Source organism: Notolepis coatsorum (genome assembly GCF_963971535.1).
Source record: "Notolepis coatsorum genome assembly, chromosome: 18".
In the NCBI taxonomy this organism is placed as follows: domain Eukaryota; kingdom Metazoa; phylum Chordata; class Actinopteri; order Aulopiformes; family Paralepididae; genus Notolepis; species Notolepis coatsorum.
This window is the reverse complement of record NC_140182.1, coordinates 41,804,984-41,822,445: the sequence shown is the minus strand read 5'-3', so window position 1 is coordinate 41,822,445 and position 17,462 is coordinate 41,804,984. Positions and strand designations below refer to the sequence as shown.

General features: G+C 41.9%; 1 protein-coding gene across 1 annotated transcript in view; it reads right to left on the bottom strand.

Annotated features, from left to right (window-relative positions):
• The window catches only part of sema3d (sema domain, immunoglobulin domain (Ig), short basic domain, secreted, (semaphorin) 3D), an 89,689-nt gene that overhangs the window by 45,895 nt on the left and 26,332 nt on the right, over nt 1-17,462 (bottom strand). Inside the window, exons 4-7 of the mRNA XM_084335183.1 lie at nt 9,666-9,826; nt 5,681-5,743; nt 5,419-5,538; nt 1,369-1,462 (exon numbers count right to left, since the gene is read on the bottom strand). Coding sequence (XP_084191309.1) covers nt 1,369-1,462; nt 5,419-5,538; nt 5,681-5,743; nt 9,666-9,826 — 438 coding nt within the window. The remainder of the gene's footprint in view (nt 1-1,368; nt 1,463-5,418; nt 5,539-5,680; nt 5,744-9,665; nt 9,827-17,462) is intronic.

Sequence of the window (17,462 nt, the reverse complement as noted above, 5' to 3'; positions counted from 1 at the left end):
GGCAGTAAGACAGTTAATTAAATAGCATCACTGGATAGGTTACACTGATATGAGCAGATGAAATGGAAGAAAGGAAAAAAATATGTCAATTCTGACATCACTGCATCTTGTAATCCGTTTTGGAGCTTAAAGAAAACGTTCATGACATCCTTGTACTTTCATGACATCCCTGTATGAGTTCATGTCCTCACAGTCAAAAACACGTCGGGAGAACATTGGTTTGGAAGACAGACATCACAGAACTGTTTAGATCATAACCTGGCTTTAAAATGCTGAAGTTTAATCATCCGATTTTCACTGGCTTACCTCATCACATACAAACAGAGAGAGAGAGCGGGGGTTAGAGAGAGAGAGAGAGAGAGAGACAGAGAGAGAGAGAGAGAGAGAGAGAGAGAGAGAGGAGAGAGAGAGAGTGAGTGAGTGAGTGAGTAAGTGAGTGAGTGAGTGGGGGGGGCACAGGAGAGAGGCAGGAGAGAGAGAAATGGGGGGGGGAGAGAGAGGGGGAGAGAGAGAGGCAGGAGATAGAGAAAGGGGGGGGGGCAGAGAGAGGGGGAGAGAAAGAGAGAGGCAGGAGAGAGAGAAAGGGGGGGGGGGGCAGAGAGAGGGGGAGAGAAAGAGAGAGGCAGGAGAGAGAGAACGGGGGGGGCAGAGAGAGGGGGAGAGAAAGAGAGAGAGATGGGGGGGGGGGGGGGGGGTCAGAAGGTCCTCAAGAAACTAAGCTGAGTGAAGATGAAGGTTAAAACACTGTGTCTGAATGTTTAAACATGTCCTGCCAAGTAACTGTTGTTTATTTCACAGTTTAGACCAGCCTGTGCCTGCCCCATGTTACCACAGTCATATTGATTAGAAACTGTAAACGCAGGTCTATAGGAAAGAGTTTACTGAAAGAGCTGGACAAACACTTTGTAGATTAATACCATCACATCGTTAGCCTCATAGCATAATTGCCTAAGTCATTTTTCAAGACTTTTGGAAAAGAAGAAAAAACTAATTTTGGCACAAGTCACACAAGTGAGATAGGCAGAAAGGGATTCTTAAAATAACAAGGTTCTGATTGGCTGAGGACACAGCCACTAAGCCAGGGTGGTGCAGCAGTGTGAGGAGAGTAGAATTAGGCAGAAATGCTATGAGGCTAACGACATGATTTTGGGGGAATTTGTATTTGGTAACGTAGTCAAATGTCACTAAACACAAGAAAAAATAAATAAAGATGTAATAAGTAAGTAAACCTTTGTATAGGACTTTTCTGTCTGCGGTTAAATAACAGAAAGTTAATTCCAGATTCTTAGATCAAAACAATAAACTGAGGGGGGGGAAATAAAACAAAAGAATATTGATGATACACTGTAGTATGATGGCTTCTCTGACCTGTGAGGACTGAGGTGAATGGTTGCCAGGGGTCATAGGGACATTTCAGCCTGCCAGACTCCGTCGTACTGGGCAATAACTGGAAAACACCGTCCTGGGAGAGGGAGAGGAAGAGAGAGAGCAACACACTGTCACGGGACCTTGTGCCAGAAAATTATCTGTTTCCATCTTCTGTCTAAATCCTTAAAGGCCCAATCGTCATTTATTGTACTGAAGATGTGTTTTTCCCTCTGAGTTTATTGGACACAAGAGCTGATATTATCTGACAGCTTATCATAGGTTTTACATGACTTTCTTGGCTCCACAGGGTCTGTTTACATTGTTGATGTTTGTAAAAACACTGGAGTAAAAAGGGACCTGTATTTTGAGATGGTATGGGCTGAGAAAGTTGTAAAAAGCTAATATTCCATCTACAAGTCAAACTCTTCTAAGAACATGATGTCTACCCAAAGTTTACTTCGTCAAATAAACCCTGGATTGTTAAACACAAGTGGAAAACACACCGTCGCCCCTAGCAGCTACAGGTAGACCAGACACTATGGGGACTGTGTCTGAGAATTGTATTTTTATTCTAATTTAGTTTATTCCATTTTATTGTATGCTACTTTAATTGTCTGTTAACTCAATCAGCGGCAATCACGTAAAAAGTTGGGTTATCTCGTCACCGGTTGAGTGACAAAACCCGAGAAAAGTCAGGGTTTCGATCGTTTTCATATTTTTTTCTATTATTCGATTTTAATATTCTATACAGTCTCACGGACCTCTGTGTATCATTGGGACTAATTCTGAGACCGCAAAATTGCAATGCCGGCCAAATCCTGCTAGGTAGCAGTATCGCCTACCCTTTGAAACCTTATTTCACACTGTGTGATACATTTTATATGGTCCGGGCGGAGAAATGGTACCCGGGCAAGTGAAAGGCTTCATTCGAGCCACTTGGAACGCATCCAGCACACTTGATTCATAGTAGGGCTGACCCCTATTAGTCGATTAGTCGACTAATCGGTCGAAAGGAGCCGTAACCTCTTAGTCGAATACAAAACAAATATATAATAATAATTAGAACTTTTTAAATTTTTTATTATTCTTTCCAAAAGAAAAGAGGCCTAGAAGCATGGCTAACGCTAATGGCACGCATACCAGAGGCTAACTGCCTACGAAAACAGGCACAGAGGCACTGAAAGAACAAGCACGTGGAGATTATCTGTGTTGAAAACAACAAGGACATGTGCAGCAGACATGTTGACGAAGAAGCGAAGCAATGCCGTTTGTTATTTAAGACTATGTCGAACAGATTTGTGTTCATTGTGCTGCTTTTTAAAAGTGTCCCGACCCATATAAAAATATGTCTTAATAAAACGTGCTTAATTAAGTCGAATTCTGCCTTTGTCTCTATCAACTACATATAAATATTTATATAATTGTTTGCTTGATAGACGAAGGTTGCAACATAATGTAATGTCATGTCGTTGGCTGTGAGAGCAGCCCCACTGCACCCAGGCAGCGCAGCCGAGTGAAACCTTGTTGGCTGCGTCACAGTCACGAAAGGGGCTACTTAATTCATTAATCCAATCCACTTTATTTATAGAGCACATTTAAAAACAACTAGGTTTACCAAAGTGCTGTACAAGTCCCACAACATAAGATAAAAAAATAAAGAAAGAAAAATATTATAAAAAAAGTAATTTTTTCTTTTCTTTTAAGCTTCGAATTAAAATCGAAGCTCGGCCCTAGATTGCCAAAAAAAGGTAGGTGTGGCTGTTTTGCCATTCGGCGGCAGTGTGTTTTCAGTTTAAGATGAATGCACTTCCTTGCAGCGATCAAGGCAAGGTCAATATATTTAGTTTAAGCTTATTCAAAAGGTCCATGTTGCTTGTGCCAAGAAGACACAAGCGGGAACATTGTGGGAGCTGAATATCAAAATATAGTGCTATAACTTCAATTACAGAACTCCAAATTGTTGACAGCAAATTACAGGACCAAAAACACATGATAGAAGTTGCCTTTTATTTTTTGTTTGCAACACCAGTAAAGAAAGGACAAGTCAGTGTTCATTGTATGATGTCTTTAGGTGTATAGAAAATGCTGTGCAACAGGGAAAGTGTGTGTCTCATATTGTAAGAAAACTTGAAACAAAAACAGATCAGTCCTCTTTGCTTATTTCTCCATCTCTAAGTCCTTTTCCCATTTACATCTATTATACAATGGCATGCAAATTTCTTGATTCTGATTGGCTGAAACAGTGAAGTTGCCGGTTGTTATTTAGTATAACACACTCCACGTGATCCAGATCCCTCCCACAACCGAATTACTTTATTGTTTCTGTCTGAATCAATCTGCCATAGAAAAATGGAAGTATGAATAGCTTTTGAACGAATCCTCCAAAAAAGATAGGCAACTGGAATATGTTAGTTTGTTACATACACATGGATTATGTAATTAATTTGTCATGACTCATTGTGAAACAAAAGAAAACAAATAAAATAATAATAATAAAATGGCAGACATATTTTAATTTTTTTTAGATTTGATTGATTGATTGATTGATTGAAAATGTTATTACCAGATTACAGAATGGGTACAATACAGTACGGCTCAATACACACAATTGTTAAGGGGATGCAGACCAGAGAAAGACTTTCGTCTTGTTTACATCAGGGTCCCCCATTTTCAATTCATCATAACATATGACATACATGACATACAGATATACAGTACTGCTACATCTTGTTTAAGAAGCACAGTGAAGTTACCTAGTAACATTTTCAATCAATCAATCAATCAAACCGGTTATTATTTGATTAATTGATGGATTGATTGATTGAACATTTTATTACCAGATTGCAGAATCGGTACAATACAGTACGAGTCAATACACACAATTGTTAAGGGGATGCAGACCAGAAAAATCCTTTCGTCTTGTTTACATCAGGGTCCCCCATTTTCAATCCATCATAACATATATGACATACATGACATACAGATAGACAGTACTGCTACATCTTGTTTAAGAAGCACAGTGAAGTTACCTAGTAAACCATAATCACCCTACAAAAACAGTACTGTATTTGTAAATCTGGTATGTCATAAATGTATAGATGTAGCAGTACTGTCTATCTGGGTTTAACATGGTTTGGCTCTCCCTCTGGTGTCTACTAGTGGATCTACTATTGGATCTACTTTCTCTGCGGATGGTTTTGTGAATAAATCTCCATTATGCTTCAATTGCTGTGTGTTTATTCTATAGCAATAAGGTTGGGTGAATTCGGCCATTGTATACAAGACATTACACCACTTGTAGTCGTGTGTTATAGGAATTAGATCATGCCTAGGGGGGTCTAACAACCCTCCGCTGCGCGTCGGGCCTAACAACCACCCCTAGGCATGATCTAATTCCTATAACACACTCCTGCGCGTGATGTAATGTTGTAGACAATTGGATTGGAGGAATTGATATACTTTATAAATACATTTAGACATTTTTACATCCTTATTGATGAAACATATGATTTGAGATGCTTTGGGTTCCTCAGAGTATCTTTGGAGATCTGACTACAGGTAACTAGACATCTCTAGTTACATTCCATTAGACAAAATGTATTACAACATACATAAAAAGAGACTACCGGTATTTGAAAATATGGCAACCGCATATAGATTTTATGGCAAGAAGGGCACCCTTAGGGACTAATGGTTGATATATTGTGTTAAGATATGTGTCGTTGTTTTTATGTTTTGTGTTTTTGGCAGTGTGGCAGTGTTTTCGGCAGTGTGGCAGTGCTTGGTTTTCCAGTGCAAATTGCAATAGGATATGGCATACGTTTGCTACTGTCACACTGTCAAGCAAAACCTTTTAAAATATCTTTTATATCCTTTTGTCATGGTTCACAGTTAAAGTACTACATTGTTAAATATGTTCACTGTTGTGATTTGAGCATCACCGCACAATGGGGTGGGGGGAGGGGGAGGGGGAAGATACATAAACCCCAAAAAACGGCACCATTGCATTACGACATCCCCCTTGTTGCATTATCTAGTGTGTTTGTTTACCTCTCTGCGTCCCGTGAGCTCAATAAAGGCACAGCTGGGGTGGAAGGCTCCCGTACCACAGGCGTAGACATGAGTGCGGTTGTAGCTGTGAAGCACCCTCACGAAGTTAGCACACTCCAGCTGGGAGAGGAGGTCAGAGAGGGGGAAAGGGCCAACATAAACAAAGTCTTGTTTCAAAAGACATTCATTCCAACATCACTATGACAGCAGACTAATTCTGTGTGTTTTCTGCAGAGGGAGGGTTTACTCCAGGTGTACTCACGTGTCTGTTTTTGCCTGCCAGCTCGCACATCTCCACTTGATCTCGGGAGGCGGGCCAGCTGATCTGAGGACACACAAACAACAGGCTGTGTGGGTTACATGATCCTGCAGGTTCATAAAGCCGAGCCGGAATCAGAGGCTTAAAAAGGGGAACATCACCCACATTCAGAATTCATACATGTTATTTCCATTGTATGTGGAAATTCAATCAAGATTTGTGAACATTAGCTACTCTCTCTCTCTCGAAGCCAGAAACCAGAGAAGTGAGACTGAAACTTGTGATGACCTACATTCTATAGTGGTGTTTTCAGTTCAGAAACAGAAGATGTACCGGTATACACCGGTATACTTTCTGATCTTTACCACCTTTCCCAATTCATTGTCTGCGGAGCAGCTCCAGGCTTCAGACCTAGTTGGAACGCATTGTTCATATTCACTAATATTTTAAGACTTTATCAGACCAACTCAATTGGGTGGTGTTCCCCTTTAATACATCAAGCTAGAGAGCAGAGCAAGACAGAGAGAGCATACCATACCACACACACAATCAGAACAGTCCATTTCTCAATTAAATTTATTTAAAATGTATTTACTTACTTAAATACTTATTGGTAGGAAATACCAAAGTACTTATTGCCAAAGCAAGTTACCATACAAATAATAACATATACAGTAAAAGTAATCACAAATATTATAACAAAAACTCGTTCAATTACAAAAATGATAATTAAATCAGGTAATAATTTTACAGATATAGCCACCCAGAAACATTTCTCTCGCTCTCTCGCTCTCTCTTTCTGTCTCTCTCCCTCTCTTTCTTATCTGGAGGATTTGTGGATTATTCCTCGACTGATCTCAGTTGTACAACAATTAACACCTTCAGACAGTGGTATTAAAAGGGTAATGGGGGGTTAACATGCCGTGTCCCTTGTATGTACCCGGCCATGTTCACACATGTGTTATAACAGGCTTATGTGCTTAGAGTGTTCACTCCTAAATCCTACCAAGGGGCGCTATCACTGAACTTACTCATGGGTCGACAAGTGACCTAACGTGCATGCAAACACAACAACACACAACATCGCATGATTTCATATGATTGCATGCCATGGAGGAATTCATAGAAAAACTAGTCTCATGATTTGATGTATTGATTGACCACAGTATGCGGCTTGTGAAAGGAGTTTAGACTTTAGCTGGATTTGAGACCCCATATCCACAGAATAAAGAGATCAATGGTATGGTTTCACAACAGTCCATGGGAACACTGTACACTGAATGTAGTCAGTGTAAGGCTGACAAATATATTGAATTAATATTGATATCACAATGTGGGGACAGAATGGGTTGGGGAGTGATAGGCAACCTTCGGAACGAAGAAGCCACCTGATGATGATGGGATCACAAGCGTGTCGTGCGGCTTATTTATTAATAGGGGTTACCACAAATATGAAAGAACGCCATAATGGATATTTTAATATAATTATATGACAAATATATGTAGACTAGAATGGGTGTTCATTGGATCACATATTATGTCCTCATGCTGGGTCATACATAGTCCCCCCCAATGAATGAAGGACATATGGCAGGTACACATACGTTTCATGTCGTCTCTTGTGGCCTTTTGATTTGAAGCTTGAGTCCCTAATTGGCATTTTCCAAAAAAATATTATTTGTGTGCTCTCACTATCTTGTTTTTATTTGCATTTGTTTTAATGTTGTTCTATATGTGAACATGTTCTGTATATAACAATATCAGAAAGAGACAATAAACCACACAATTCTAATATGTTCAACACTTAACAACAAAAAAGATGGCGCCGCTATGCCCGGTCGCCTGTCTGTTCGCTCCGTCGAGATTGTGCTTACTTTTGTTAATATTTATAGTTTTAAGAGTTTTGTCTGTACCAACAGTAGGTGCATTTAATGTGTATGACCGTCAGTACTGTGTTGTTTGATACTATCTTGTCTAGCACGGTCTCTGGAGCGTAACAGTAAGAAGCATTTTGTATGAAAGTATTCTGTACTTCTGTATGACAACTATTAAAGAAACTTGAAACTTGAACTATTTGACATCTCGTAAAACAACTAGAACCACACATTTTGACAGGGAGTGCCCAACGTTTCTATAGTATTGCACTGTTTCTGTGCATATGTGGCAGCATTTGAAACCGTTGTTGATGCCCTCTGGCAGTAAAATGAAAGTCAATGCTAGAAATCAATTCCCCCAAAAGATTTCCCATTGCCTGATATTCCCACACGCTCATCCTTGTGCCTCTGTAACTTCCAGTGCCAAAGCACAGGCTGATCGGCCCTATAGTTTGCTATACCGTCTGCCTACCGTGGACATAATTATGTGTAAAAAACATAAAATGAACTAAAGAAAGTGAGAGTATAGCAGACATGCAGACTTTGTGTACAAAATAAATACAATTATGACTTTTTGTTTTTGTTTCACTTTGAGAAAATATCTCTCTCTATTTAAATAAATATCTAAAATGTCTAAAATGTAAAAAAGAAAAAAAAGAAAAAGTATGGTTGTTTTTGTTCATTGCTTTTTATGTTTTATGAAACTACACTAGCCAAGATATAGAGGCAAAATATGATCATAGTTGGCCTATCCATCCAAAATCCCCATCATCTTCATCTGGTGCCTCGCTACCGACTGGCTGCTTCTCGACAGCCAGGGGGGCTCCTTAAGTCATGCTCCTTGATGAGATGATTAGCTCAGTGATATATATCTCTGTTTGTCATATTCACGGTTGTCAAAGTCACAAAACTCACAAAGACTAAGACTGCGACCATCTCCCCAGCGTCGGGTATCAGTGGCCGGCAAAGGCAACAGAAAGTAAACGGACTAAGAGTTAAAACAACGAGATAAGGATCAAATAAACACAATGTCGTCTCGCTCGCTCCATCAGCCACAGCTGCGTAAACACACGCTCACATCCACAAACTTCAGCATATGTTATCTCTCCAAATGCATTCACTTGTGTGTGTGTTTGCGTCTGTGTAAGTGTGTGTGTAGTTGTGGGCGTGTGAGTCTCTATGCATGTGTGTGTGCATGTTTGTGTGTATAACACCAGGGTGAGGAGCAGGTTGAAGGTCACGATCGTGACCTCCACCACCGCCACGCCAGACAGAGGGTTTCAAACCGCTGTTGACTTGAGTAGTGACCTGTTGCTTCTCCAAAACAATGTAACTGATGGTGTTCCCACTCAGAAGTCGCGGTGGACTGGAATACCTCTGCATCGCCCTCCCGTGCCGCACGCCAGACAGGTCTTTGTGTTGTGATGAGGAGTTAAATGGTTGTCTCGAATAATTAGCCTCTCGCCACACATAGCTGAGGTTATTGGGATATCTCCGGGGGCTTCAAGCGTGTGAGTCTGCGTGTCTTGAGGCATGGGATACTTAGTTAAGGGGGAGACACACACCGCCTAAGCTGTTGAGACTTGACAGTCTTCCAGAGCTTTCCCTGATTTGGATGGTTCAAGGGCTCTCAAACCAGGTCTAAACATTTCTGAGTCTAAACTTAAACAATCCTCTCCACTTCAGCGCATGGCCTTGTCTCTAGCTCTGTGGCGAGTAACCGGTTTGTTTCAAGAGCCGTAGATCTGCCTCCATGTTGTATTTGTGCTCTGATACCAATACTATCAGGCTAAAGGTATGACGTCTGAGAATGTCTGTCTGTTTGGCAAATAGAACCTCGTTAGATCTATCTGATGGAGCAAAATAAATATACCAAAATGTTTACCCAAACTAAGTCTATATTGTTCAGTACTTTGGTGTGTACTTTCAGTGATTGGTACTCGATTACTTTAGGACTCTGAATCAGTACTGGCAGTGAAAAAGTGTGCCTCCCTGGTCATATCGTTTGGCCCACGATGAAGATCTGTCTTCTGTTCACTACATACGGCTGCTGAATATTGTACCTACTTCTATTGGCCTCTCACCCAATCCGTCACGCCGATAGCATACGGTACCTTTCTGGGGCCCCTGGCCAGGTTGTCGGGGTCCAGCAGATAGACATGATCCTTGGCCCCCAGCAGCAAACGACCCCTCTCCTCGTCGAGCAGCAACGTGTGGGAGTGGAGACCATCAGAGGGGCCCAGGAACACAGACACACTACCACCCTGCACCAGCTCTGAGGGAGACGAGAGAGAGAGAGAGAGAGAGAGAGAGAGAGAGAGAGAGAGAGAGAGAGAGAGAGAGAGAGAGAGAGAGAGAGAGAGAGAGAGAGAGAGAGAGAGAGAGAGAGAGAGAAGAGAGAGAGAGAGAGAGAGAGAGAGAGAGAATTCATGACCTTCTATACTGTGTGCAAGCACCAAGCACCATACAGCAGACTCTGTCAAAGTTGACCTTCCTTGACATGAGGTTGGACAATACAGAAAGCCATAATTCAGACACATGGTTTCCTGTACTGAGAAAGAAAGCATGTCTTGGCTCGACTTGGAACCGTCTAATCCTTGTGTTCAACACTTCAGCTAAATATAATGGAGAGGCGGCGGAGGCTTATACAGCACAGTTCAAAGGGGGCAGAATCTGTTATCATATAAGCATTGTTGTCATAATTACAATAAAGCTACAATAACAATAATTAAAAATATATTTCTCAGTTCAATAGCTGTCAACAAAAATTTCAAAATGAGAAAGATTATGGGCTTTAAAGCATAAAACGCCTGACAATTGCATACCCAAAGTAATTTGCTATTTATTATACTTTATACTTATAGCACACAGTTTGTTGCATTCATGGAATTATAAAGCAACAAAAATAAAATGTTTGACTTTTTATTGCTGTTTTTACCTGTTATAACAAAGGAAAACCTCAAACTCTTATGAAGAGGAGAAAAAAGACTGGCTGTGTAGACCTATTTTTAAATAAAACACAGAAGAGGAGACAAAACACTGGTGTCTGTAGACCGACTTTGAAATGAAACCCTGAACTATGCAGGTATATTTGAGTCCTTCCCTTGTTTGTGGAAAATCTATAAAATAAAAAGTAATTTTTTTGTTGTTCGCAAATTGATGAAATATTTTTTCATTTCAGTGTCACAGTATGACATCGATCTCCAAAATAAGAGATACAAACAAAAGTAAAAAAAATAAATAGTTAAAGAATTTTTTTTTTGTCAGCTGATTGGCTAAAGAGCCGCATGCGGCTCCGGAGCCGCAGGTTGCCGACCCCTGTTCTAACAGAACAGACACAGCTCCTCTAACAGAACAGACACAGCTCCTCTAACAGAACAGACACAGCTCCTCTCTAACAGAACAGACACAGCTCCTCTAACAGAACAGACACAGCTCCTCTCTAACAGAACAGACACAGCTCCTCTAACAGAACAGACACAGCTCATCTAACAGAACAGACACAGCTCCTCTCTAACAGAACAGACACAGCTCCTCTCTAACAGAACAGACACAGCTCCTCTCTAACATAACAGACACAGCTCCTCTAACAGAACAGACACAGCTCCTCTCTAACAGAACAGACACAGCTCCTCTAACAGAACAGACACAGCTCCTCTCTAACAGAACAGACACAGCTCCTCTCTAACAGAACACACAGCTCCTCTCTAACAGAACAGACACAGCTCCTCTCTAACAGAACAGACACAGCTCCTCTAACAGAACAGACACAGCTCCTCTCTAACAGAACAGACACAGCTCCTCTCTAACAGAACAGACACAGCTCCTCTAACAGAACAGACACAGCTCCTCTCTAACAGAACAGACACAGCTCCTCTAGCAGAACAGACACAGCTCCTCTCTAATAGAACAGACACAGCTCCTCTAACAGAACAGACACATCTCCTCTAACAGAACAGACACAGCTCCTCTCTAACAGAACAGACACAGCTCCTCTCTAACAGAACAGACACAGCTCCTCTAGCAGAACAGACACAGCTCCTCTCTAACAGAACAGACACAGCTCCTCTAACAGAACAGACACAGCTCCTCTAACAGAACAGACACAGCTCCTCTAACAGAACAGACACAGCTCCTCTCTAACAGAACAGACACAGCTCCTCTAACAGAACAGACACAGCTCCTCTAACAGAACAGACACAGCTCCTCTCTAACAGAACAGACACAGCTCCTCTAACAGAACAGACACAGCTCCTCTAACAGAACAGACACAGCTCATCTCTAACAGAACAGACACAGCTCCTCTAGCAGAACAGACACAGCTCCTCGCTAACAGAACAGACACAGCTCCTCTCTAACAGAACAGACACAGCTCCTCTAACAGAACAGACACAGCTCCTCTCTAACAGAACAGACACAGCTCCTCTCTAACAGAACAGACACGGCTCCTCTAACAGAACAGACACAGCTCCTCTCTAACAGAACAGACACAGCTCCTCTCTAACAGAACAGACACAGCTCCTCTAACAGAACAGACACAGCCCCTCTAACAGAACAGACACAGCTCCTCTAACAGAACAGACACAGCTCCTCTCTAACAGAACAGACACAGCTCCTCTCTAACAGAACAGACACAGCTTCTCTCTAACAGAACAGACACAGCTCCTCTAACAGAACAGACACAGCTCCTCTCTAACAGAACAGACACAGCTCCTCTCTAACAGAACAGACACAGCTCCTCTCTAACAGAACAGACACAGCTCCTCTAACAGAACAGACACAGCTCCTCTCTAACAGAACAGACACAGCTCCTCTCTAGCAGAACAGACAGCTCCTCTCTAACAGAACAGACACAGCTCCTCTAGCAGAACAGACACAGCTCCTCTAACAGAACAGACACAGCTCCTCTCTAACAGAACAGACACAGATCCTCTCTAACAGAACAGACACAGCTCCTCTAGCAGAACAGACACAGCTCCTCTAACAGAACAGACACAGCTCCTCTCTAGCAGAACAGACACAGCTCCTCTCTAACAGAACAGACACAGCTCCTCTAACAGAACAGACACAGCTCCTCTCTAACAGAACAGACACAGCTCCTCTCTAACAGAACAGACACAGCTCATCTCTAACAGAACAGACACAGCTCCTCTAACAGAACAGACACAGCTCCTCTCTAACAGAACAGACACAGCTCCTCTCTAACAGAACAGACACATCTCCTCTCTAACATAACAGACACAGCTCCTCTCTAACAGAACAGACACAGCTCCTCTCTAACAGAACAGACACAGCTCCTCTCTAACAGAACAGACACAGCTCCTCTCTAACAGAACAGACACAGCTCCTCTAACAGAACAGACACAGCTCCTCTCTAACAGAACAGACACAGCTCCTCTAACAGAACAGACACAGCTCCTCTCTAACAGAACAGACACAGCTCCTCTAACAGAACAGACACAGCTCCTCTAACAGAACAGACACAGCTCCTCTAACAGAACAGACACAGCTCCTCTAACAGAACAGACACAGCTCATCTAACAGAACAGACACAGCTCCTCTCTAACAGAACAGACACAGCTCCTCTAGCAGAACAGACACAGCTCCTCTAACAGAACAGACACAGCTCCTCTCTAACAGAACAGACACAGCTCCTCTAACAGAACAGACACAGCTCCTCTCTAACAGAACAGACACAGCTCCTCTCTAACAGAACAGACACAGCTCCTCTCTAACAGAACAGACACAGCTTCTCTAACAGAACAGACACAGCTCATCTCTAACAGAACAGACAGAGCTCCTCTCTAACAGAACAGACACAGCTCCTCTCTAACAGAACAGACACAGCTCCTCTAACAGAACAGACACAGCTCCTCTCTAACAGAACAGACACAGCTCCTCTCTAACAGAACAGACACAGCTCCTCTCTAACAGAACAGACACAGCTCCTCTCTAACAGAACAGACACAGCTCCTCTCTAACAGAACAGACACAGCTCCTCTCTAACAGAACAGACACAGCTCCTCTAACAGAACAGACACAGCTCCTCTCTAACAGAACAGACACAGCTCCTCTCTAACAGAACAGACACAGCTCCTCTCTAACAGAACAGACACAGCTCCTCTCTAAAAGAACAGACACAGCTCCTCTCTAGCAGAACAGACACAGCTCCTCTAACAGAACAGACACAGATCCTCTCTAACAGAACAGACACAGCTCCTCTCTAGCAGAACAGACACAGCTCCTCTCTAACAGAACAGACACAGCTCCTCTCTAACAGAACAGACACAGCTCCTCTAACAGAACAGACACAGCTCCTCTAACAGAACAGACACAGCTCCTCTAACAGAACAGACACAGCTCCTCTAACAGAACAGACACAGTTTCAGACACAGCTTATCTCTAGTGGAGCAGACATGAACGAATGAATCAAATACAAATAACTTATAAATAACAGTTTGTGATTCTGCCTAAAGCCGGGTCTCTCTCTCTCTTTCTCTTCTCTCTCTCTCTCTCTCTCTCTCTCTCTCTCTCTCTCTCTCTCTCTCTCTCTCTCTCTCTCTCTCTCTCTGTACGTTCAATGATTTGAAGTAGTCAAACGTCACAATATAAAAATGGGATAAAGTCTGCTATAAGCTATTATCCCTTAAATAAAAACAAAATGTTGTTGCCTGTTTTTCAGCATTTAGCTACAGGCATAGATCAATTGTATATAATGATAAACAATGTCATAGTAACTGGTAGGTATTATATTATTTCAAGATAATAAAGTAGTTATAATGAGTCAATAGATAAAAAGCAGTAATGGCATGTAGGTTACACACCCTACTCATGTACAGTAGGCATCCACACTACACAGAATGTACAGACATAAATAAACTTAATAGCTCATCTCCTACTACCTATTTTCAGTATGTGGTGTCAAAGTGGCAACTACCCATGTGACCTAAAGATAGTAGTGCCGCACGTCAATACATTTTGAAATGTTCAATTGCAAATTGTATCAATTGACTGGGGGTAAGTATTCCCAGTGTCAGAAATATTGTGTCTGTTACTAGGCTTGAGTAAATTGTGATGAAACAAAATGATTTTTTTTGCATCTTTGCCAGTGAATAATACCATGAAAACATTGAGGTTCTTTTGATTACGCTCACTGAGCTCATTCAGCACCTTCTTGAGATCAAGTGTACAAAGTTTCAAGTTCAAGTTTCTTTAATAGTTGTCATACAGAAGTACAGAATACTTTTATACAAAATGCTTCTTACTGTTACGCTCCAGAGACTGTGCTAGACAAGATAGTATGAAATAAAATAGTATAGCATGTAAAATAGAAGTACAAAAAGGTCACAGTGTTCAGTATAGACATATGTACAATGTTCGATGCAGAATAGAAGTAACTGAGTTACAATATTCTATGCAATGTACTAATATACAATACTATATAGTGCAGAGCAGAAATGGGATGAGGTACAATTTAGGTACAATTTACAGTAAGGTGTACGAGTTGTAGTGCAAATCCTTTACCAATAAATATAAAGTGTAAAGTGTGTTTAGGTGATCTAAAGTGTGTAGAGTGGGTGCTGCGGTGTGTTGTTTGTTTAAAGGTCAACCTCCACGTTGTATTTTTGTTCAATAAACAATGTGGACTAGGCCAACAGTGGCTTTCATGAAGAAGGGAAAAAAAAGTATTGAAATTGACCCAGTTTTAGCGTTTTTATCAAACATTTTGTCTGCCCAACACAATCACCACGCACGTGCATATTTTAATCAATGGTTCATAACGTGCGTGTGTAATCGAAATGATCGTCACAACAGGTGCAGGGCACCAGGGGGCTCACCAGGGGGCGCTGAGAGTCACACAGCTAGTGGCAGGCAGAGAGCCTTGCTACCATAGATATATGCTTGCTACTAGCCGAATGAAAATGTATCTGTTTCACCTCACTATTGCTCCGTGATTATAGCCATCCATCCATCTCTAAAGCTAACCACTATTTGTAAAAGCCACAACCACGTTACCATATTTGTAATAATGTAAATCATTGTGTCGTTGTACACATATTGTGTTTATAACGTTAGTAGATAACATAGCTTAGCTTGGTAGCTATTGTGCTAACAACATATCCCGACATCCGGCTCGCTGGCCGGCATGAACGGCCGACCCAAAATGGTTCTCTCCTCTCTGTACACCCCGTCCCCACGGGTGCCCTGCCGGGGGGCCCATGGACGCGACGGCGGCGGCAGCCGTAGTGTGCTCGAGCCCGTAAAGGCTAGTGTTACACGATAGCTATGAGCTAACTAGCGCTGCGGGCTCCGGCGCCCTGCGGCCGCCGCTGTTGTCGAGTCCACAAGCTCCTCCGCGGGGACGGGGGCACACAAAGAGGAGAGAACCACCCGCAGGGACGGCGGGCTATAGGCTAACGTCAGTGAGTGTAGCAGGGACGGCGGAGATATAGGCTAACTGTGATGCACCGAGTGAGCCACCATTGATCTAGTACTATGACCCGGACGGACATAAGGCATACGTTTCCTGAAGTGACGTCACGGCCGTGCTAGGTGCTAGCGTCTGATAAGCTTTTAGATTCGGCTCATTAATATGCACCTGTTGTCCTGTTGTGACGTCGGCGTTTGATACGCTTTTTTGATTTGCGCGTGCATGTTATTCGTGCGTGGACCTTTTTAACTCTTTCAGAGTGGCATTTCCGGTGTCAAATGGAAAAAAATAAATAATGAAATTATATACCAATGATGTAAACTACCCATAATTGATCAGTAGGGTTTAACCTGGAGGTTGGGCTTTAAGTGAGTGTGTGTGTGCGTGTGGGTGTGTGTGCTGTCTGCTGTGTTCATTTGATGGTTGTTGCATAGTGTTTATTGTTCGTTAAGAATCTAAGCAAATTAATAAAGGGAAGATGATTAAACAGAATGATTTGTAGATACAATAATAAATTATAATCGATTTTAATTATGAATTCATATTTAACCTTGAACTTGACCTTGGCCTTATTATGGCCAAATCATACATCTATGGATAGGGAAAAGGCTCCTCTTTCCAATGGCAGTGTTAAATCTGGATTTAGTCATTTCCTCACGGTTGTATGATACATTCTTATTTTCAGTACATTTTAAAAACATCAGTAAACAAACGAAAAATACTGAAAAAATACACTTTGACTGCTGTTTTGATAGGGTTAAGGTCTTTACTCTTGGCTACATTTGAGGGGACCCTACAGCTTAACAGGTTAAGGATTGACGGCCCGAATACGTCACGGCACTTTGCCCTCGTCTGTCGGCTCCGGGCTGCGTTTTCGCCGATCAACCAATACATTGTTGGAAAGTTGAATTTGGCGCCTTTCAATCGTCACCACACTCAACCTATTGCATGATTCCATTCTCGAGTTACAAGACGAAACATCCGGCGAGTGTCATTTGACAAGCCGTTCGGACAAATGACCACGTCCGGTTGTGAGCGGTCCTGAACTGACCAGTCACCGCTGATGGTGAAAATTATTGACCACCATTGTAGCCAAGGAGCATCTGCTCCGAAAGCTATCCCAGACGGGCGCTCAGAGTGGGGGAATGTGACACAAGAAGATGAAGAGGTCCATTGTTTTGACTAGAGCATCGAAATGAATGGCAGCGGACGGCCATTTTGCTCCTAGCTAAACTAAAATTATGTTATTTGGAAACTGTAGATAAAAAAAAAAAAAAAAGGGCCATAAGGATAGTTCACATTACAGGTTATCGTGATCACACAAACATAATACTTTTTAATGTCAAAAACATTAAAGTTAAATGATCTTGTGGAATTTAAAACGGCACAATTAATGTATAAAGCAAAAGGTCATGTACTTCCAGGAAACATTCAAGAACTGTTCTTTGATAGGGAGGGGGGTTATAATCTGAGGTGAGAA